This window comes from Anopheles coluzzii, chromosome 2 (assembly GCF_943734685.1).
Source record: "Anopheles coluzzii chromosome 2, AcolN3, whole genome shotgun sequence".
NCBI classification, from domain to species: Eukaryota; Metazoa; Arthropoda; class Insecta; order Diptera; family Culicidae; genus Anopheles; species Anopheles coluzzii.
Window position 1 is genome coordinate 52,750,235 of NC_064670.1, and position 22,422 is coordinate 52,772,656.

Consider the following 22,422-nt stretch of genomic DNA (forward strand, 5'->3'; position numbering starts at 1 on the left):
AGCCCAGAATGAGATGAACTTCTTTTTCTTAATATCTTCTGGACGAGTCATCATAACATGGCTAATAACTGCTGTCTTCGGAAAGATGATCCAAACCGAATAATTTAACTTTATTTTATTTTCTTCATAAATAAGGATGAAAAGATTGATATACAATCTATAGAAACGGCGTTGTGTTATAAAGGTTGTATAACATTATATACACAAATCAAAGCACAATAAAAAATAGACTTTGTCATGGTCTGCACCGTTGGATGGATGTGCAACTTACAACCAATAAATCTATAAAAGGTACACACGTATTTTTTTCATTATAAGCAAAATTGTTCCTATTACATCAATGCAATACTGCGGTAAGGTAATATACTCAGTTGCTCCAGCAATCTCGAGTTTGTTTACGTTTCCATTTTGCACTTGACAATCCCCACGAATGCGAATGCGCTAGAAGTCTAGAACCCAACAACCGCGACGATCAACCGAAGGAATGCACTGATAGATAGATGGAAAATAACCGCAAAACATTCACGGCGCGTCAAGTGCTGTTCTCATCCTCTTTGCGATGTTTTGAAAGCTTTTGAAGGTAATGTAAAAGCAAAGACGACTCAAATCCAGTCGGAATCGTGGCTCAATGTCATTCGGTGGGTGCGTTGGACAACAAAAAAACACATCGAAACAAGATCCACCTATCATGGTGTGCAAAAGTTACACACCAATGAATGGGAGAGTACGATACATATTTTATTGTGTGTGAGCAGATTAACTGGTTGCCTTGTATCAGCTGACAGGGTGCGTTGTTTGTGAGCCACAGTTAGCTGACGAGTCGTGGACGAATGATCGAAAGTTGTGCGTTTCAATTTGTAGGTCACGCATCTGAAGGCTACAGAAAACTCAGTGAGAAGCTGCGCTGCATCCATCGCAGAGCGAATCGAAGTTTAGTGTGAGAAAAAGTTACGCGGACCAAAGCTAAATCGGAATGCGGAATCTGTTCAAGAGACGCTAAAAACGAACATGATGATACATTGATCTAAATCGTTAGTTAAGGTCTCGTACAAAATCGAACTTGTTGAAATCATCTAAAATACTTTTTACACTATCGTGACATCGCAAACCATCAGGGAGGTTTTATTTTAATGGATGCTTTTTCCCGAGGATGCGGGAAAATGTGTCTGATTGTAAAGGAGCGAATGAAAAGTCAACATTTTCTTTGTCCCCTTTAACGTACCGCTCTATCCACCCTATTAGATGACGTATGTGGAACATTATACGACCACATTTGGACGGTAATTCAAACAACATCAGCACCATACATTCTCATTCGGCGTCCTCGCCGTACATTGCCCTACAGAGAAATTGGTTGATGAAAATTGTGCGTTCCAAAAGCCGTAACACTTTTCCACAGCCCCGGAACGGCGAGAATGGATTCCATGTTTCGAGCATTGGAGCAACGACGTCCAATAAGGACCCCGGTACCCCCTGCACGGTACCAACTCATTCTCCAGCGGTCCCGAACCTACTACCATCATATCCCATCCCATCACCGTAACCAGAATGCTTTTAACTGTTTTGAAAGCTTCCCATTCACAAAGGCCATTTCGTTTGGAGTTGTAGAATAAATCATAGATATGGCATGGCGAAAATTGGGCAGTCCACCATTGCTACTCCCTTGCCCTTTTCGACACCTTGCCACCATAGCACACGCGGCTAGAAGATTCGAACGCCACTCTAGATGGGTGCACACACAATGGTTTTGGTGAAATAATAAATTAATGGATTGTTGTTTTGGGCAGGTTTGGAATGCGGTCTGCTCTTTCGGAATGCATGGAGGGACTTGGTATCGATCTACAATTTTGCGCTTTGTTGTCGGCGGCAAAGGGTGCGCCAATTTTTGCTTTCATTTCACTACGGAAAAGGACGAATATATATATGGGAAATGGTAAACGTGTGCGTGTTTCGAATCGGTGCCAAATCCTAGAGAAACTTATGTTATTGTTCATCGATCTGACTGGACAGTAAAATCGTTTGATTTCTTAAAAATAGGCTATTTGTAATTGTCATCACAAGCCGAGAGAAATTTTATGTTACACAGTTCTATATCGTGGTCAACACGGTTTCCTACCAAACCGCTCTCTTTGAAACAATCAATCGATCAAAATACTTCCTTAGTTTTGTACCGTAGCTGCTCAGTTTGTATTTGTTTTTCATTTTTCAGTAATAATTCAGCTCTTAGTAATTAGATGTGTATAAGTCTGCTTTTGGGGCGGTCCCGTGGTACAGTCGTCAACTCGAACGACTCAATAACAAGCCCGCCATGGGTTCAAGCCCGGACCGTCCCCCCGTAGCAAGGATTGACTATTCGGCTGTGTGGTAATGAATTAAGACTCGAAAGCCTGCACAGGCCGGCATGTCCGCGTAGGACGTTACGCCAAATAGAAGAAGTAAAGTCTGCTTTTATCTGCAAAAACCATTGCAATGCATACTCTCAATTTAGGTGTAACATCAATCCAAAAAAAGTTCAAAATATGCATCATGTTTAACCATCTCCAATCTACACACTTAAGAGGTCAACCGGAACCACGTTAACGGCAACCAACTAGTGGGGATCTTTAACGTGAATGATGAAAAAAAAACATTATGTCAAGGCGTTTGGAGGCTCTAAATCGTTCGCATGGCATTGCTGGCAGGCGCGGTAGCGGGTATATGGTAATTGAATGCGGCAGCGCGGACCTGGAACTGGGTCAATTACGCTCCGATTCCTCTTCTCTGAAGGTGTTCGCATTTTATGTGCCACAACCGCTACCAACGATGCGACCAGCGAAGAAATGAATGCACACACTGACCGGCTTCGTCCACGATGTTGTCGCTTCACGTTTGAACGGGTTCGAGTTGTGTAGGGTTGGCCACCCGTTAGTCCCAGTAGTGCCAACCGAACCAGGCCACCGTGATCTCAACCAGGAACAGCAAACATCAGTGGATGCGCAAATCGGACACGACGCTCCGTGGGAGTGGGAGAGTAATGCCGTCGGGTGTGTGTGTCTGTACGGGAAGACGATGCATCCCGTTAATCCGCAACAACACAATAGGCTGTTTAACTGGGCGGTTTGGTCAGCTGACCGCTCACTTCCCACTCGTTGGTGTACGGGTTTTTTTAAAGCACACTTTCAGAAGACACGGGTTTCTTTTTGAGTGCAAAAGTGAATGATGATAACCTTAATGGGCGTAAAGTGTATCATGTGGCATCGCTTAGTTGCATTCTGATAAGTTGCTTGTATTGTTGATTTCAAATTTTTTTGCAAGGTGAAAAAACGAAACGTACCATGGCAGACTTCTAGCAACATAAAACAAATCAACAACTTTAAAGAACATGTTTCCATTTCCCACGACTATTTCCTCGAAATTAAATATTATTTATCGTACGAAATAGAGATAGTAAGCGAGAGGAGAGATGAGAGAAATAGAGAAAAAGAGAAAGAGAGAGAGAGAGAGAGAGAGAGAGAGAGACATTTAAACAACGGCCTTCGATTGGACCTTACAATTGATATTAAATTGGATCCGTTTCAGTGCAGCCGGGTGTAATCATACGGGCATAGCATGCGTTTCCGTTTGCGCTGCGATGCACCCGGGGACATGGTCAATTTGCATTCTACCGTGGCGTAAACTATAAATTTAGCTTCAACGCATCATCAGCGCCCATGCACGCGTGTTGCCTCGGACAGATGTAGCGCATAAGATAGTGCACACGTCCACACATGCAAGCTTGCTGCATTTGCACGTGTACGCGAGCTTCGCATACCGAGGAGCGCAAAGGAGTGGCAAAGAATCGATCTATTTGTGAACGACGCGCGCTCCAGCAGAACGTCTTACACATTCGTTCTACCGAATAGCAAACACCTTCCGATGGAGGTGTTGCGGTTAGCCTCTTCTTTAACACGAGCAGGCCGATGGCCGTAAACTCGATTTCACTACGCTAGGGCAAACCGATCCATCCGAAGGTCATCGCCAATCGTCGGTCGAAGGATGAGCCGAACAATAATACGAACCAAGCCACCATATATCTCGATTTAGATGGCACAAAAACGATTCTGCTTTTTAAAAAATGCATTTAAAACAACACTGCAAAAGCCATACAACTTCAAGGTGAAAGGACTTTTGAGAGAAACTCGCACGAATACACCACCAATCTTAAACATTGGATGTAGAGCGAGACAGCGCACACCTTTAAGCATAGAAACAGCGCACCGTCGAAGGCTAGGCCATAATTAAACAATAACTAATACAAGGCGGCGAGGCATCTAGCCCTGTTGAATGATTTTCTACTGTTTTCTATCTTTCTACGCAATAACTGATAATAACATTTATAGCATTTAAAAATGATACAAACAAACAACATCGAAGTGTTTAAAAATCTCTCTATTTGTTGTATGACTCAATTTAAAAATGTTGTAATTTGTAACGAATTTGTATACAATATTCGATCGTTTACATTCAAACAGTTACATTTAAATTTATTGGTTAAATTCAAACAATTACAATGGCCTTACAATTAGCCGGAAGCTTCTTGACCTTGAAAACATATGAATCAATCAGGTTCACCATTGCTACAGATGCAGATAAAAAAAGAATTACAAAATTTAATTCAATTATGCCAACATCCAAATGCGAACGTAGTTTTCAACAATACGAATCAATAAAATGAATGACCCAACTGTACCATTGCCCCAGATCGATACGATCTGTTGAGCAACGCAGATTGCTATTCAAGGTGCCACCTTTGCGATCACCGCACCACCACCCCCGCGTCGTAACACTGCGTCCGAATGTTGCAGATGAGAGACGAGCGTTGAGTGAAGCGTACCAGAAGTTGCCGCTCGATATTTTTGCCGCGCCGTAGGAACTCGATGAAATGGGAACCGGGATGAGTCCTCGCCAGGCGCCAAGCCAAGGCAGGGTGGGCGGACGCGTTTGCTACTATTTGGAATGTTCTACCATGAAATCACAGCCATTCGCATCGAAACGGAAGCAAGCGCTCTCGCAAGGGTTTGAATGGTCCAATTCGATCGATTTGGAACGCGATCGATGACCTTGTAGCAACAACAGCACACTGTCGCTACTTTTGACACCGATTGCGACACGCACTGATGCACGCATATACAAATGCCATGCAAAAGTGAACAAATCGATGATGATGATGATGATGATGTGATCAAGCAGTGACCGGTTAATTGGAGGGTCTGGCTCTGGACGAAACGTTCACTTGGTAATGCTTTCGCCCGTTCGATGAAGTCGTCATCGAGATGAATGCGTGTTTCACTAGCGTAAATAATATATTAAAGCTACACACACACACACATACGCGAGCGCGAACACACGTGTACACACACCCGCTTTGCGTCAACACGGAGAAGGTCACAAGGTTGCGAGATTCCGAAGGCACACTACACCGAACCGAAGCATAAACATATTGCTTCTTGCGAAACATAGGCGCATGTTGCAGGCCCCAGCATCGATTGTTTGAATTTGTTTCTCCCGCTGCCTTGTGTGCTTGATGGAACAGTTTTGGCAATCAGCTGGAAGGTGTACATGATCTACGGAGCTTTAGTACGTCAAGATAGAGCCAGAGACGTAACAACTGCTCAAAAGCGGGGTTCGTATAACATAAGCACATACATACATCCGGGGGGCAGCACGCTGCACCCCAGTCGAGACAAACTCGCTCAAGCACGCGCGCACTACACACACACACACAATTACCCCAACCTGTTCGTCGTTGGACTTCGTAAGCAAATATTGATTGATTTTTTTCCCTTTAATTATTGCTTCGTACATATGCTTGCGCAACGCCACCCTTTTCCCTTTCTCGCTGCCAATCGTTAGGGGGCAACGTTACACCTCGCGCCCCGCTAATGGCAAAATTTACGACACACTTTTATGAGACATCTTGCTATCGAACTTGTTGGCGGTGCTCCATACAGCTACTACCGCGCTCCAGAAACAGATAGAGATCCGCAACAAAAAAAACAAACACGAGAAAAAGAAAGTGGAGTTTTGCAATCTCTTTCGCTTTGAATAAAACATGATGATAGATGACAAAGCACGATGCAAATGTATGTGCATGTTTCCATGTGGATTCTGTCGAAAAAAAACCCGTTACCGATTCAGCATTGATTTGATACTAAGGTGTCGATTTTTTCAGACACTGGTCTATTTTCCACACATTTTTTAAAAATATAAATTAAACATTTGTAGCTTAAGTAATTATTGGGGACTCAATAATACAATTGTTTGGCCATTTCTAATGCTACTAGTAATACTGGTTGATTTTTTGTAGTGTTTATCATAACGTTCAAAGTTAAAAAAAAAATAACAAAAATGCTCAATTCCATTGTATTTCTGTTGCGGTGAATTGAAGGGCTACGTGCACGATTATAATGAAAACCGCTATGCTTTATAATAAGCTCCGCAACGGATCGCGTTTCACTCTTAAAAAAAAGCTACAAAATGTTGAAGACGAGAGCGGCCCGAAACGACGACGGAGGTACGCGTCTAGCCATTGACCTTTGCTACGAGCACCAGAAAAAAAGCTATTACAGAACCTGCTCGTTCAAACGGAACAGCTTTCTAGAGGGTGTGGGTGAGAGGGGCCTGGAGGCTGGGGGTTACTGAAAGGTGAACTTTGAGCAGAGGAAACATAGAGGCCACATATCTCTGCATCGAGCAGGTATACCAAGCTGCTGGAGTTTAGAGTATAATCTCTCTTTAATGGTCAGCGATGGGGGTGAGGGGGTGGAGCAGAAGGAACGATAGATAAATAGATGGAACAGCCGCTTACGACGAATTCAATCTCACAATTTGAACCCTGATTATCGTACTCCGGCAGGCACTCTTCGCCGGAGCGTTTGCAGCACGATCGTGACGATGATCAGCTTCGCGAGAGCCCTGAAGACCGTGCGCGGATAGATACGGATGAGGATGAAATGGAAACAAGAATACAGTAATATGCCATTCACCTTCCCTCTATCATTCGAATCAATCCCGAACCTTCGAATTTTACCAACGAACAATCAAATCCCTCTCTTCCCCTTTGAATTCTCTCACCCGCAAACAGAAAGCCCTCTTAAGCGACCATCCCGCGTCGATTTCTTTCCTTCTTTCTATCCTAGGAGCTGCGAGAGTTGAGAATAGTTCAATTGCGCATCGTAACACAGCATCAGGATCCACGGCACAAAGGCACGGAAGACTTCGTGCAACGGAAAGCTATGTAGAGGGTATAGGACCACAACAAGAAATTTCGTACAATATACACAAATCTTTTTCTTTTAGCACAACAACCGTTGTTGGTTAAGTCCTGCCTGTAGTAGTAGTAGTAGTAGTAGTAGTAGTAGTAAGATTTGTTTACAGAGATTCTGAGTCTTGCGACTACATTCATCTCTTTGCAGGTAGACTACTGGTGGTATAAAGTTGGATTGACTTGATTATATTTTTGTTCGTATCTTTTTTTGAAATTTGATCCTGCCTGTACCAACTAGTGAAGTGGGCTTGGCTTTTTAGTTACTTACTGACTACACATAGCAGAATAATAGTCAGTCCTACGTATGGGGGCACGGTCTATTCGAGGTTTGAGCCCATGACGGGCATATTTGTTAGGTCGTACGAGTTGACGACTGTACCACCAGACCGGCACACAATATACAAATGAACGGACGAACAAAATGAAGAAGCAAGAAAGAAAGTTAAAAGCGAAAAGATCAAAATGAACACCTAACACAAACATCAAGGTTCCTAATGATTAAGACAGATGCCAGCCTGCTAGAATGTAACTAACACTGTGGTCGACTGTAGGTCAAAAACAGGCTCTGTCTCAAAAATGCCTTACATTTATTGCCCAAGGAAAGTTGAAGAAAAAATTAAACTAAAAACGAAAAGAAACTATTTAATTTGTATCCATCAGTGAAGAACTTAGCGTAACAAGAAGTTTGTTGACAATATTTAGCTTACTATTGCTTGAAACTGTCATCCATTTGAACACTTTTGTTGTAAAATTCGACAGCTTTATCAACTATGCAACAAAGCCTGCTAATGCTGATCCCCGCCTAATTTGGTTAATGATACGTGGCCTACACCAAGGTGCATGGTGCTTTCCTTATTCCTTGTCTTTCTCATAAGATACACACATCCAACAACGACCAACGCAGTACGAATAAATAATTAAACGGAAATCTTCTTAGATAACGGAAGCAAGCGTAAGTAATACGATAGAGTATCATAAAATGGCAGTACGGTGAACAAACAATAGCATATAATAGCTATTGTTCCCCGCTATAGGCCGCGTCGTTATTGTATTTCCTGTGCCACAGGGTTGTGAGGCCCTTTCGTCGTCCGTGACGTCTTGCGGCTGACGCAAAGCGTAGAATGCCTTTATGCGCCCGGAATAGGAAAATTGACCGAACCGATGATCCTGCCATCAGAACCGGGTAAGGGAAAAGGATCGCACAAAGTATTATTTGCCACCGTTCCGCTTCCTATGTTTGACCTTTCGCTCTGCCCGTGTCCTTCAAAGTGTAGTAATAGTCTGCACAACTGGCAAACATGTTCCCATTGACTGTCGTAGAGGTTGCGTAGCGCTGAAAACCCTTTCCCGCAAACCAAACACATTTTTCCAGATGACGTACACGCGGTTGCATAGGCGGTAAGTCTATTCGATTCTTCAAATGTAGCTATGCAGTGCATCTACACACACAGTACGGCACTACGAAAATATGTTAAATTTTTCATTCAAAGTGCTTTACAACCATGTAATACGCTGTGTACGTACATTGCGATATTCCACAGCTGGGATTCTACTGGCATCGCACCCGTAGCAAGCACGTAGCAATACTCCCTGAGCGGGAACCAATATCCAATTAGCAAAGGGACTCAAAACGGAACCTCCATTATGTAGCGGAAAGAAAAGGGACGAAACTTTGGCACTTCTGAGACACGGGAGTGAAGCATGTGTGCCACCGACGATGGATAGCGAAGGTCCAAGGAAATACATTTCTAGCGACTCCCAAAGTGACTTTCAATGCGATCCCTTATTCAATCCAGTTTCAAATTATGACAATAACGAACTATTTTGCCCATTTTATCTATCCAAAATATTTACCGGTTTTACCTTATTTTCATAAGAATTATGTTTCAGCATTATTACACTGTTCAAAAAAAGTAAAAAATGTATTATTAAAGTTTATTGTTCGATGTTTAGCGACATTAACGCGGTCCAAACCATTAAAGAAGAGCCAAATAAAAAAAACACATAGATTCTGCATCTATCGTGATCAACAGCGTGATAGCGATGGCGAGAACATAAACGATACGTGGCAGGGCATCATTATGAATAACAGAACCAAACGAACAACACTAGCACCAACTTTGTAATACAGCACAATTTTTTCGATCGTCCTTCTAAAATATCACCATCCACCAAGCAATGGTGCCAGAGAATAACTCAACAATTTTCCTCTGGACTGGAACACTTTTCCAGAGGGACAAAACCATCGCACAGCAAATTTCGTTCGAACACTTTTTTTACACGATTAAATTATTTTAGTGCTGCCCAGTTTGGCCGCAACGGCTGCGTTTACATTTGTGTGATTTTTATCTTCACCAACCATTATCGAGCAGGGATATTAAATTTTCTTCCCGCGCGCTGTTCTCGTTCCATTTTCTCCTAGAGCGCTACTTGATGCTGCGAACAGATCTGGTCGCCCTATCATTTACTTCCCCCTACTGCCTCCCATCGTTGGCTTCCGTTTCCCGAATGGAACAACTTTTCCCCATTCCGCAACACACACACCCATACATCTGTACATAGTATATACTTCGATAGCATTTAATTTTTTTTTCTTGTCCTATTGTGTGTGCACCCTGTTTAAGCTCTGTCCCTCCGAGTGCCTAGAAAGGATAAAGCAAAAACGCAGAAAGTTGTTCAACATCTCTGTCTTCGTTTTATTTCTCTCTCTCTTTCTAATACATCTTCAATCGACATTCTGCATGTTTCCTGCATGAAGGGACACAATGGTGGAAATTGAAATTCCCCAAACTCGCCCTCTGTCTACAGTCCCTCGTTGAAATCATCGTACGTATTTTAAAAAAGCTGGATAGAAAAGTCTTTTTACTAGCCATCGTCGTAGCTGGGAGGACAATTTTCGCACACCATTATGCTTCCTGGGTGTGGTTGGTCGGTAAAAAAAAGAAATCATCCACCACCCGATGGCCGAACCTCGCGGTATGCAATTTGTTGCTGAGCGGGAATAAAAATGGTATTAAAACCAGCAACGTGAAGCTTCCCACGGCACGCGCTCAAACGACGCATCGGACAAACAACATTCTAGGCGCGCTCGAGACAAATTGATGCAGTTTCCGTTCCGTTACAGAGCTTTGTAGGTATCGTCTCCCTTTCTGGTATGAACAGCAGCCATCGAAAGGAAGGAAATCGGGCACTTAAAAAATGAAATGAAATGCTAGCGCTAGCGTAGCATTTACAGGAGGGTCTCCTCCCTCGCACAAAGTGAACCCCTCCGAGAGCAACTAAACAAACAAGAGACCTCCGAGCGACGCTTCACAACACTGTTGTCGATAGTGAAGGGTGGGGGGCTTATGAAACTGGCTAACAAACAGTAACGTAAAGAAATTCCATTACTACAATCAAGACTTCTTGAGAGGACGGACTTTACTTGGAATGCACGGTTAAGATACTCTTACGGTAAGGATGCTGTTCGTGCATTTATGCGCCATTAGAAATAAGGCTGGTTACACCAAAGGATGGCAAAAGCGTACAGCCTAATATTTACTGTTTTTTTCTATTATTTGACATACCTATCATGGCCGTGAGAAAAAAATGCAGATCCTTGTTTTTTCCTTAAACGCAATTTATTATCAAGTGGTCATGTTCGACAGGTAATTTTAAAAACCAAATTCAATTCGCAATCATTAAGTACATAATTTAGTACAATTTGTACAACTTTAACTATCAAAATGGTAAGAAAATAGCCGCAGTAGGAGGAAATATCATAACGTAGAGTAATCGTAAAGAAAAAGACCCACCAAGGATATTATACAACTGAACACGACAAAAAAAGGACAACCGAGAGGACATTAGAGTGGAGACCATTAGCATACAGCTGACATCAAGGGTAGTGCAAGTCCGCCAACACACCACCGCGTGCCTCTGTCGTGCTCTTACAACACCACCACCATATCATGTGCTTAATGTTCCCGGCAGGAGGTCGTAATAATATTCCACTACCATTCGTGTTCGGCGGAAAGGCTGCCACATGTGGTAGCTGAAGCGTGTTAAACAGGCGACCGCCTAAACGTCACAGTCACTTTGAAGCAAACAAATCACGTCTTACAAACGAACGCATAATCGATTGAGCTGAGATGCCTTCGAGTGAGAATACGGAGTCCTGCTCCCACCCCTCCTCCACACACGCCTGCCTGTTGGTAAACGATTTTATGAGCCTCACTAATCCCTTGCCAGCCTTACAGTCACTTAGCACCGAAACGATGATAATGTAACACACACACCTTCATTTTGAAGGTTCCTGTGCGAGCATCGCACCACAGAGGTTCATCACAGTGGCAAGATTTCAACCATCCAGATGTTGGGCGCATAAGGCTCGCGCTGAGGCTGATTCGGTCCACCCTGTTCAAGCGCAACTAAAGGGAAGCAATTTGCTGCAAGCTGTCACCAGCTGAGATTGAGTAATCAAATTTGCCCCGAGCCACGCCTTGATGGACAAGTGGCTTAAGCAATAGTAAGAGTCAGGAGAAAAAATCAATTCAAATCAAATTCCTACACGTTGAATTACATGTGCGGAGAAAACATTTCCCCCCCATAGCCGTGCCACGCTACGATGATTTCGATTGACAGCGCAAGAAGTAGCGCAGGAAGCGAACGGATAAAATTAAGGGAAGTGGGCGAATGAAAGCCTATAAATCAAATAAACCAGGTTATATTTTTGTTACATACTAATCATAAAATAATACACACAAAAAAACACGCAATGCGCATACTTTCATAAATATTGAACTCAAATTGTACCAAACAAATACAATTGCAGCAACATGGACGTCTCCGATGCTGTTTACTTCAGGCTAACTCTCCCCGGTAGAACAAGGTGCAGTGTGCTGGAGAAATTAATAGTACAAAAAGATATGCACTGCGTTCCTCCCTGTGTGGTATGTGTTTGAATTATCCCTTTTCCGGAAACAAAACAAAAAATATGCTATGTGCAAGCTTGCGGGGTGCTGCTGCTGTTGAGCGGAGAAAAAAAGGATGCTCATGCGAGCAAATCATACCACAACATGCTGCTGTAGAAGACGGGTCGAAAATAAATGGTTCTGGAATTTGCACCGAGAGCGCACGGAAGAGAGAGAAAGAGAGAGAGCAAACCATTTCCCAGAGCTCTGAGAGAGCGTCAAATAGTATCATGATGATGGTGGCAGTGCTGGTGTGTGATTCTCATGATGATGATGATGAAAATGACGGTGATGACGGCAAGGACGACTTCCATATCCTGATGGTTACATCGCGCATGCACTCCGTCAGTTGGCAAAAGGGATTCCGGGTCGAAATTTTGCCCGTTTGGTTTGACGGTACAGGGAACGGAATGAAGGAATGGTACATTTTCCAGCCAGCAGAAGTTGGTAGAACATCGAATGGGAAATCATCGGCTGCTCTCCGATGCACGGGCGTGCTGTTGTTGTTTTAAATATGTTGTTCGGAAGCCTTTCTTTGTTCTGCCGTTGTGCTTGCAGAGACGATCAATTAAATTTAAATACTGCTTCGATGTTTTTTTATTTTATCAAGCTGTTTTGATGATTTTTTTTTTGCTGAGTTTTAGATTTGATGTTTTAAGAAGATGTATTTTATGTTATTGTTAGATATCTTCTAAATAACTCAAACAAAATTAAAAACAAAAAAAGGAATACAGTTGTCTCGGTACCAAATGACGCAAAGCGTACAATATTGGGTACGAAATCAGCTTAAAAGTGATTTAATGAATTGGGGAAATGAAATCCACCCCAAGTAACCATAAATACGCCATCCCCTGCCAAATGGTGGTTATTGATGTTGGCGATATCCTCACACGGCCACTAGCCATTCCATCAAAACCCATCCTCCCGAATGGGAAACGGGAGGAAATGTTCGGGTCCGCAAAGAATTTTCGTAGCATTAAAGGTCCTTTTAACTCGCTCCATGATTTACGGTAAGTCAAGCGTCGCGGAAAGCAATTGCTAGGCATCGTATTTTACGAGTGAGCCTGATTCATAATTAATCATTCATCAAATTTGTCCACACGAAAAGCATCCCTCATTTTTGGCTGTGAAATATTGTGGTGAGGAAGGGCCAACGGTTGATCCCAAGGCGATTGTCACCGGCACATTAAAGGATGCTTACAGAGATTTAAAGTACGATAGGGAAAATGTCCAACCTTTATGATCAGTAAGGCATGGTAACTAGTGCAAGTACACCACAACACAAATGGAGGATAAATAGACAACATAAGACTAAAAACAGGCCTAACAACAATTTAGAGGACAACTTCAATTTTATGCAATGGCATTGAAAAAACGCGAAAATGTTAAATTTAACGTTTGAAAGTTAGCACAATAAAGTCATATTTCCCTGCCGAAACACACTAAAATATCAATAATGTAAATGAATTATGGTAATTAAATCATCGACTGTTATCGGTGTCTGTTCCAGTCTGTTCCCGAGATGCGCGGTGTATGCGTTCCCGAGGAACTCGAAGATCCGCGTAAGTCGAATTTCGCGTTTTTCAGCTAAAATACATTCGATTCCTCGCTATTTTCCATTAAATGAAGAACCATTTTACACTTTATAATCAGAAAATTATGATATTTCTGGCTTCTGAGCGGAATATATATATATATATATTTTTTGGGCAAAATGCAATTTATGCTGCATTGAACAATTCTTGAATCAAATTGCACTTAATTTGGTCTATCAAATTTAGAAATCCGCATATCACTGAATCCGCGTATGTCGAGAAACACATAACTCGGGAACAGACTGTATTCAGATTTTCATTTGTAATGTTTAATACCATGCTATACCATCGTATTGCAAAGTTTGCACTGTTTTGTCGAATCATTCCCGTTGATTATTTATATTTGCATGTATCAAAGCTTTTGCTTTAATTGCGCGAATTTGATGAATTTGATTTGATGTTTGATGATGTGCGCGGATTTAGTCTATGATGTAAATCTATTTAGAACAGGGGTCTCCAAACTACGGCCCGCGGGCCGCATGCGGCCCTCAAGCGCCTTTAATGCGGCCCGCGAGGGCTGGGTTAAGGTTCAATGAAATAGCTTTCTTTTCTAACAGATTATTTTTTTTTAATTCTGAAAGATGAAAATCAAAATTCAATAAAAGAAAGCTTCCGAAATTTGATATATTTCAATAGTATTTGCTTATTAAAACGAGATTTAAACTTCCACTCATTCTAAAGGTAGCGTCAAAATGGCCCTCAACAAGGTTGATTGTGAAGCAATGCGGCCCGCGAACTGAAAAGTTTGGAGACCCCTGATTTAGAATCATCATGCATAATTTCCTTGACAGTCCAATAGTAGCACAGCCAGAAAAAATGGAATTAAACATAATTTGATGTTCAAAGCTGTTTAAAAGAAAGTCGCGGTAATGTATGAATACATCAGGTTGGAGCAGGAAGGTGTGTCTCCCGAACATGTTTACCTTTGCCTACGCTTATCGTTTGCTATCATAAAATGCATCCTGCACTTTCCAGGCCACTCACCTTATCAGCTGGTATGTTTTTTGACGACATCCTGCCTGTCTTCTTTTCCAGCTCGGTCGGCAATCGCTAGAATCCGCTTCCTATTGTTTTCCCTTTTCCCAGTTCTCCGGATGTGGTGCAGGTGAACCCCGTAGCTCTCGGGCACTCTCGAGACAATGCCAAGCGATATCCGCTTTATTTATTGCCCTTTGCGTACCTCACGTTTCACTCGTACCTCACTGATGGATCTGTTTCGGAAAGGTTGTTTTTTTCTTCTACTAGCTGCAATCTTTTTTTTACCTATCTTTTCCAGCAACCAATGCAAAACCTCTCTTCACGCACAATAGCATTGCCCAGAAGACTTCAGTCGAAATAAAAAGATGGTGAACCGTTGCTGTCGCGGCCGTAATGGTGGGTGTGTGCTTGTTTCTTCTCAATTCTTCACTTTTCAAAACTATCACTTTTCACAGTGTGACCTCGCTGGTGCCTCGAATTTAGCTAACCATTGGTTAACAGATATTGATCAAAGCAGGCATTTAAACGCAGCGCTTTTCTGAACTTTCTCGCCCAATTTTCGCTTCATATGAAACCGTAAAACTCACACACGCACACACATACACACATTTACGCACGCACACACACGCACACACCCACAAGGAAGGGCAAACAAATTCACATCATTTGATTTTGTTGAATGTATCACAATGCAATAATGCACCTCACAACAAAACCGAGCGAAATGGGCAAGAAGCAAGCTCGCGCTGGAGCGATGGGTATTTAATTTTGTGGCGATGGCAATCACTAGGAGCACTTGTCAAAGGGCACTGCGATTCGCCATTACTAATCGAAGGTATTCACTGGCGAGCGCTTTTGACACTGGCCCGCTCGGCAGGGACTGCACCTGAAAACACAAACAAAATCGGTTGAAGCAAACCTTTTCTAGCAGCTCGTCATTTTGCACGGGTATTTATTTTTGCGCATGATTGTATTTTCTGGACGATCGATTTAATTTTGGCCGTGTGCGTCAGCTTCACGACATGCAGTTGCGATGGGAAAATCGCCCTCAAATTCAAGATACTCGACTGGGACAGCAGAGGAACGGAAATTGTGAATTGCTAAAGCAACCAACCAGCGAATCACCAATAACAACCACGACGACGACGACGAGCCCAGAAAACCACTGCCCGTGATGTCTCACAAATGTAAACACCCATACATTGAACGGGTGTTGGTATTATTTTCAAACAACACAATCTCCTCTCCGCTGCTTTCGCGCTAGCACTAGTGCGACGTCGTGGCGCAACTTCAGAATTATTTTCGCTCCCACCAATACTACTGCAGCGTGAACAACCAACACTCTCGCGTTGACGTGTTTGCTTTCGGCTGAGAGCGAACAATACTTTTTTTTTTCTTCGAAAGATGTAAAATTTCACCAAAACCCCTTTTTACAACACCACACTTCCTGCACACATACAAACGCCTACACACAGTCACTCGACACACATACGTCTGTATTTTTCACCACACCGTTAACGCAGCGAAACTCTGAACTGCTTAGAAACTTTTCGTTCCCAAGAGCAGCTCTAATTTGGCCTTAGTTCCACACATAAAAAAAAACGATCGCACTTTCGCATCGATGTAATACAGACGAATTGGCGAGCTAGAGCACAAGGTGTGTGAGATGATATTACTCTTTCTATTCTCCGCTTACGATATAATGTTGCAGTTTCACGAAACTATACTACCTCGACGGGATACGATCGATTGATTGCAACTGCTATACAATGACCACGGATGCGAGTCCGTCTGTAGTCTCGACCATTGAAAAAGAGCCTATGAAAAAGCACACCAACGAGGGCAACAACGCACCACCTATTTTCTATTGATGCCAAACACATGAACGCAAAGTGAATGTCACTGGCCAGGTGATGCAAACCACGAGCGAACAAACAGGGAAAGACGTTTGACAGTCAATAACCATTCAATAACCATAGCCTATCTCATAGCCTGTTTTTTAAAAACATTTGAACGTCACTTTTTGACAGAACGGGGAAAACTTTTCCTCAAACAAGGTTTCCGGCAACTTTACAAATCAACAAACATACTTACCGTATTAATACACGATGCGCAATCTCAGATTGCGCATATATTCGTTTTGTCAAAAAATATATCATATCGCGTAGCCAACCCTGAGCTATAAACGTCATTTCCATACAATTTCAGATTGCGCCAAGATTATATGTCCGAGATATATAAATATTTTTTGACAGATAAATATATCAAACCGATCCATTTGACAGATAAATCTGAGATTGCGCATCGTTTATTGACTTCAACTTTTGTCAACTTTTTTTCTTGGCTGCTCCAGGTCACAGAATTTTGACAAAAGCTCAAAAAAGTGACAAAAGCTCACATTTTGACAAATTTGTCAGCATTTTGTCACTCCCGTGGCCTTTCGCTTCAAAGTCTATATAATACAGAGGTCGAGTCGTCCAGAACATTTGATCAAAAAGCGTGGGAAAGTTTTGACAGCTGGATGAAAAAGCTTCAATAGTTTCATCGTAGCATACATTGAGGTTTTAGTTGTTGTGCATGCAGTGGTCTGAAAGTATTTTCGGCCATTTTTACATCGTTTGTTTGTAATATTTTACTTTAAAAAGTTGACGAATATCAAGAAAAGATAGAATTATAGTGAAATTACCAATTACAACAAGATCAGTGCCCGAAATTACGACGAAAACTTGTGCAGCTCAAGAGGGTCAAAGCTAAGAGGCCAGATTTCTGATTGTGGTCATTTTTAAGTGATGAATTACTGAAAAAACTACTCCATACCACGTTCATGAGAAAGAAATGTATAGTTAAACTAAGTTTTGAGCAAAAAATGCACAATTAGCCCTAAAAAGTGTATGGTTGTTTGGAATCGTTTGTGAACGCTTTTTCAACTAACTGTCAAAAATAAGCTTTCAAAATGGTGGACCAAAATCGAGCTATGCATCAACCTCTGTATAATATGGACTTTGTTTCGCTTAATGGAAATAATCGTACTGATTTGACATATAAACTGTCAAAAATAAAAATTCGCGCAACTCGGGGACCACCTGTATTGAATTCTGACTGTAGTTATACGGACGTCACACGAGGCGTAAACTCAAAAAGTTTACGCTTGATTTGTATGGGAGAGCGTAAACTTCCTGTCAAAAAATTAAAGGGTTGTATGGCTGAAATATAGTTTACGCCAAAATTAAGCTTCGTGTGACGTCCGTATCACAGTTTATATTGAGAGTGTTATACGAATGGCTGTTATACATGCACAATTACGTTTCTTGAAATATGTTCTCTGGGTAGCGTGTTTGACATTTCGGTTTAGGACTGCTGGCTCGATACTTCAATACAGGTTATGTATTTTGTTTTTTAAATAAAAATTTACTTTCCAAGGAAAGGAATACAGTTTATTTTAATTGTACGTACACTTATTTTCAATATTTGTGAAAATGTAACCGATAATTAATAATTATGCACTAGAAAATGGCAATCTCTTGTATGTGATGCTTTGTACACTTCGGCTTGAAGATGAGTTTGAGCTTTTTCCTACTTCCTGCATTCTTCAACTAAGCTTTCCCTGAGCAAAGCTTATATATAGCTTCATTTTGCCGGAACCAGTTCTTTTCAAACGCAAGTTTCTAACTAGAATGAGCATAAGCTTTGCTCCCGTACTCCGTTGCGCCGATTCACAGGCTTTGTGTTCTTGTTTAGCGAAGTGTATGGAAAACGATCTGAAAAATATATTCTGCTATTTTGAGGGGCACTTTGTCCGCATATTGGCATTTGCCTCGATCAAGGCAGATACAGCAAAACACGTAGAGAAATTTTCCCCGTGCCAATTCAATCAGTACTACTGAATATTGCTTTGGCCTCGAATCTCTCTAACAATGTTCTTGTAGCACGCTTGAAGCTAATCGGACTGGCAACCTAAATTCGACTATTCAATCCCTTTACCTGTATATAAAACGCCTCCCTGAGACTGATTCACACGAACACTTGTTTCAGCTGGTTGTGCTTTCGATATCACTTTCCACGTGTTGCTTCAGGTGCAGCTTTAGGTCCGAAAAATTGTTCGGGTTGTACATGCACTGATTGCATTGCAACGGTGTCTCAAGAAGCTTCATAATGTAATGCAAGGAAGGTCGATGTATGTGTCCCGCTCCGTGTAGCTTTTCCACTACATCTGTAAATACATGTCTTTTGGAATCAATAATCTGATTTCGCGGTATAAACGTCTGTTTTGCTAACATACTTTCATGCTTAAGCAGGAACTCGGTATTGAATGCGTTCCAGTGGTATCGGTGTGATAGACACGGCGAGTAATAATCTTTCGAGATGACGTGGAGGTGCAAGCGTCTCATGGAGGGTTTCATATGGTAGCCAAAATCGAACCGATCAACTGTGAGGCCAGTCGTACCAACGGCTTTTAAGCCTAGCTCGTACATGTTCTGTAACAGTCCATCGTCGTCGGACGATAGCTAAAATTAAAGCGGATAGTGTGCAATTCATTCGTGGTCGAATCACCAAGCGCAACTGCTTCAGTATATCATACGCACATCATATACCGAATCTATGTCCTTCCAGGGTAGTACCAAAAAATGATGAAGGGCTTTGGGATACTTATCCTTGATAACGACGGCCAAATCGGATACGAATAATTGTTTTTTTACGTTACTTATCGCATGAATTAGTCCATCGGACCAAGCCTGAGTTGCCATTTACGAGATTGTGTACAAAACTGCACCACGAGAAGGAAACGTCAATTGGCATGAAGGATGACATTTGATTGACAATTTAATTCATGCGTTGAATACTGCAATAATTAACCTGCAGTTTAACCCTGTCACTGGCAACCAAAAAAACATCATATTCCAAGCAACCGGGCTACCCGGGTAGCCAGCGACTTTGGAGGCTTATAACTTTTGAATGCGTTATCCAATATTGATGCAATATTCTGATGAAAACTAAATAAACTAATGCAGTTTTTATAACTGTGCATAGATTGGTTCAACTCGCTACCGTTGTTTAGTTATAGCTTTTCAAAGTTGACAGGATTTTTTTTTAAATAATTACAAAATGTAAAAAATATTTTTTGTGAGTACTTTATAAAATTTTCATAGCAAAATGGCTTCAAAAGTTTTGAGAACTGTATGTTACACGTATTGTATAAATTTTTCAGAATTTTTCTATGATCGATAAAAAAGATAAAGGATCCTTTAACTCGAGTTTTGATTTGAATTATTACGTTATTTGTCAAATCTCATATAAAATTTTGGAAGGCCTTCCGATAAAATCGCATCCGATGGAGCACAAACACGGGCCTTACGCGGATTCCGAGACACGCAGTTTTCTTAATTTGACAGATTAAATGTCAAATCAGTTCAATTTTCTTCAAGTTCGTATTTAATTGCAGTTTTGCTAACAAGCTGAAACCGCTTAAAAGCCAGACATTTTAGAATTTTCTGCACGAATCATATCAAATAAATGATAAAGTGTATAAAAATACTAAATTAAATAAAAAATTCCGAGTAATCAATAGTATTTTAGTCAAAGAACGTGAAATTCGACTTACGCGGATATTCGAGTTACGTGTATTCGCCGGGAACGCAGAAACCGCGTAACTCGGGAACAAACTATACACGGGTATTTCTTCAACTTTAATCGTTAAGTTGGCAACCGGATACCCGGGTATTTTTTTAACTTCAAACTGAAATAACTTTTGATTCATTGCTTTTATTGACCTGAAATTTTCCGTAGCCTCCCAACTTTTAATTTCTGATTTTTTTGTGCATACAGTGGCCGGCAGAATAAAGAGGCCACTGCTTACAATTTTACACTTTTTACATTTTTTCCGTGAAAAATGAAGTTATTGTACTGCTTTATTTTTTGAAACATTGTTCGTGTTATGCTTAAAAATGCGCAGTACCATAGCATGACAAAAATGAGAAGTTTGCTTCAAGAAAAAATATTTTTTTTCCAAAATTGATCAAAATCACTGTGCCAAAATAAAGTGCCCGCTTTATTCATTCTACAGAAAATATTTTTCTGAACAAATATAACAGCAAACTTATAATTTGTATGCGTTCCTCTCGCATTCTTCGCATGGGTACTATGATTAAATTACTCATAACCCAAATACGGCTTACTATAATTCCAATAGAACAAAATTTTAAAATTTCCGAAAAACATGGAGAGAACCCTCTGGAAAAACAATAAGGCAAATTATAAATTTCATAAAACAAAACCACATAGAAATATGAAAAAAAGAGAGGAAAAGGAGAAACATCCCATATAACTAAGATACCGAAAACGCCACCAATTTATTGTACTAAAAATCCAGTTCCATCAAAAAAAACTAAAAAACTATCAGTTTGGTGGGTTAAGCCACATGACCACAGAAGCAGCCACTTCAATGTTGTTGAAGTCAGTTTTTTATGCACGGGCAATTTATTTGCTCAACATATTTCACCTGTGTTAAAATTTTATTTAATTGTGCAAAGGAAGCAATTGTGTTTAAGTTGGTTTGTAGTAAAACCACCGACAAACCGACGTGACACTGGCGTTACAAAAGTGTCCCACACGAAAGTACTGTCATTTACCAGTGAGGCGAACACTTCTGTCAAAGTAAGCTCTGTTCACTGCTGCTTCGATGTAAACAACTTTTCTAAATACAAATGGCGAAGGAAGTGTGAGGCAAGATTTTGTGAGAATAATTGGACAAAACACACAGGAAAATCATTTTATAAGTTTTCAAATCAATGCAAAAGATGTGAGAAGTACATAAAACAATACGCATTGGAATTTGCGAAGAAAAACAAAAAGGGTTTAGCGGTTTCTTCTCTGTGTCAGTGTAGTAAGCGAATCATTATAGAGATGGCGCTAGTGTTTAACGTATTTTCATTTGAAATAAGGAGACAACTTTTGAAGCTCATTTTGTTCGAAGTGTCACGTCGGTTTGTCGGTGATCTCTCAGCTGCAGTCTCGGTGTATGTAGAAACGCTCTCATGTTCGATGTCGGGTTCGATTGGTGCCAGAGCGCCGCCTGATCTGAGTTGACCGCTGTACCAAAGGACCAGCTTTCTTTTTCTTATAAATACAGGCGGTCCCCGAGATACACGGTACCTCTTATACGCGGATTCGGAGATACGCGGTTTTCAAAATTTGACAGTTCTTGGAGCAAATTCAAGGTGTGTTTATTAAGGAGGTGAATTGTTAGCGCGTTTTCCGGGCGCCATCATTGAGTATTGTTATGTAAAATCGCATACAATTTTCTATACCCCCCTCCAGCCCTCCCCGATTTTAATACCGGAGCCCCTAGTATTGTTATGTCAAGTCGTGAAATGTCAATTTGCTCTGAAGCACTTCACCTCCTAATATCCATACACCTTGGAGCAAATTGTACTGATTTGACACATCCATTGTGAAATACCAAATAATTTCCGTGTTGATCGAATGTAAAATACCATTTAAAAAGGTTTAAAACTGTTCAATTCATTACAAACATATCAAATAATTAATTTGGTGGCTAAAACCATCCCCTACTTGCAAAATTGCACGAAAATTAGTGATATTTTGGCTGGAAATC

At 41.2% G+C, this 22,422-nt stretch overlaps 2 protein-coding genes across 2 annotated transcripts in view; one reads left to right on the top strand and one right to left on the bottom strand.

Annotated features, from left to right (window-relative positions):
- The window catches only part of LOC120948846 (uncharacterized), a 314,251-nt gene that overhangs the window by 256,299 nt on the left and 35,530 nt on the right, over window positions 1-22,422 (top strand). The gene's annotated exons all lie outside the window — the stretch shown is intronic.
- On the bottom strand, window positions 18,218-19,612 carry LOC120951911 (aprataxin-like). The gene is made up of 3 exons (XM_040370913.2): window positions 19,394-19,612; window positions 19,090-19,315; window positions 18,218-19,020 (listed from the first exon to the last, which is right to left on the bottom strand). The coding sequence occupies exons 1-3, from the start codon at window positions 19,553-19,555 to the stop codon at window positions 18,839-18,841; spliced, it is 570 nt and encodes a 189-aa protein (XP_040226847.2). The 5' UTR covers window positions 19,556-19,612; the 3' UTR covers window positions 18,218-18,838.

Bases quoted from the DNA above. Each gene is read 5' to 3' on its own strand.
- LOC120951911 (XM_040370913.2), bottom strand. From the start codon at position 19,555: ATGGCAACTCAGGCTTGGTCCGATGGACTAATTCATGCGATAAGTAAC. The intron at 19,316-19,393 runs GTGCGTATGATA...CTTTAATTTTAG, and splicing joins ACATAGATTCGGTATATGAT to CTATCGTCCGACGACGATGG. The intron at 19,021-19,089 runs GTATGTTAGCAA...ATGTATTTACAG, and splicing joins GTTCCTGCTTAAGCATGAAA to ATGTAGTGGAAAAGCTACAC.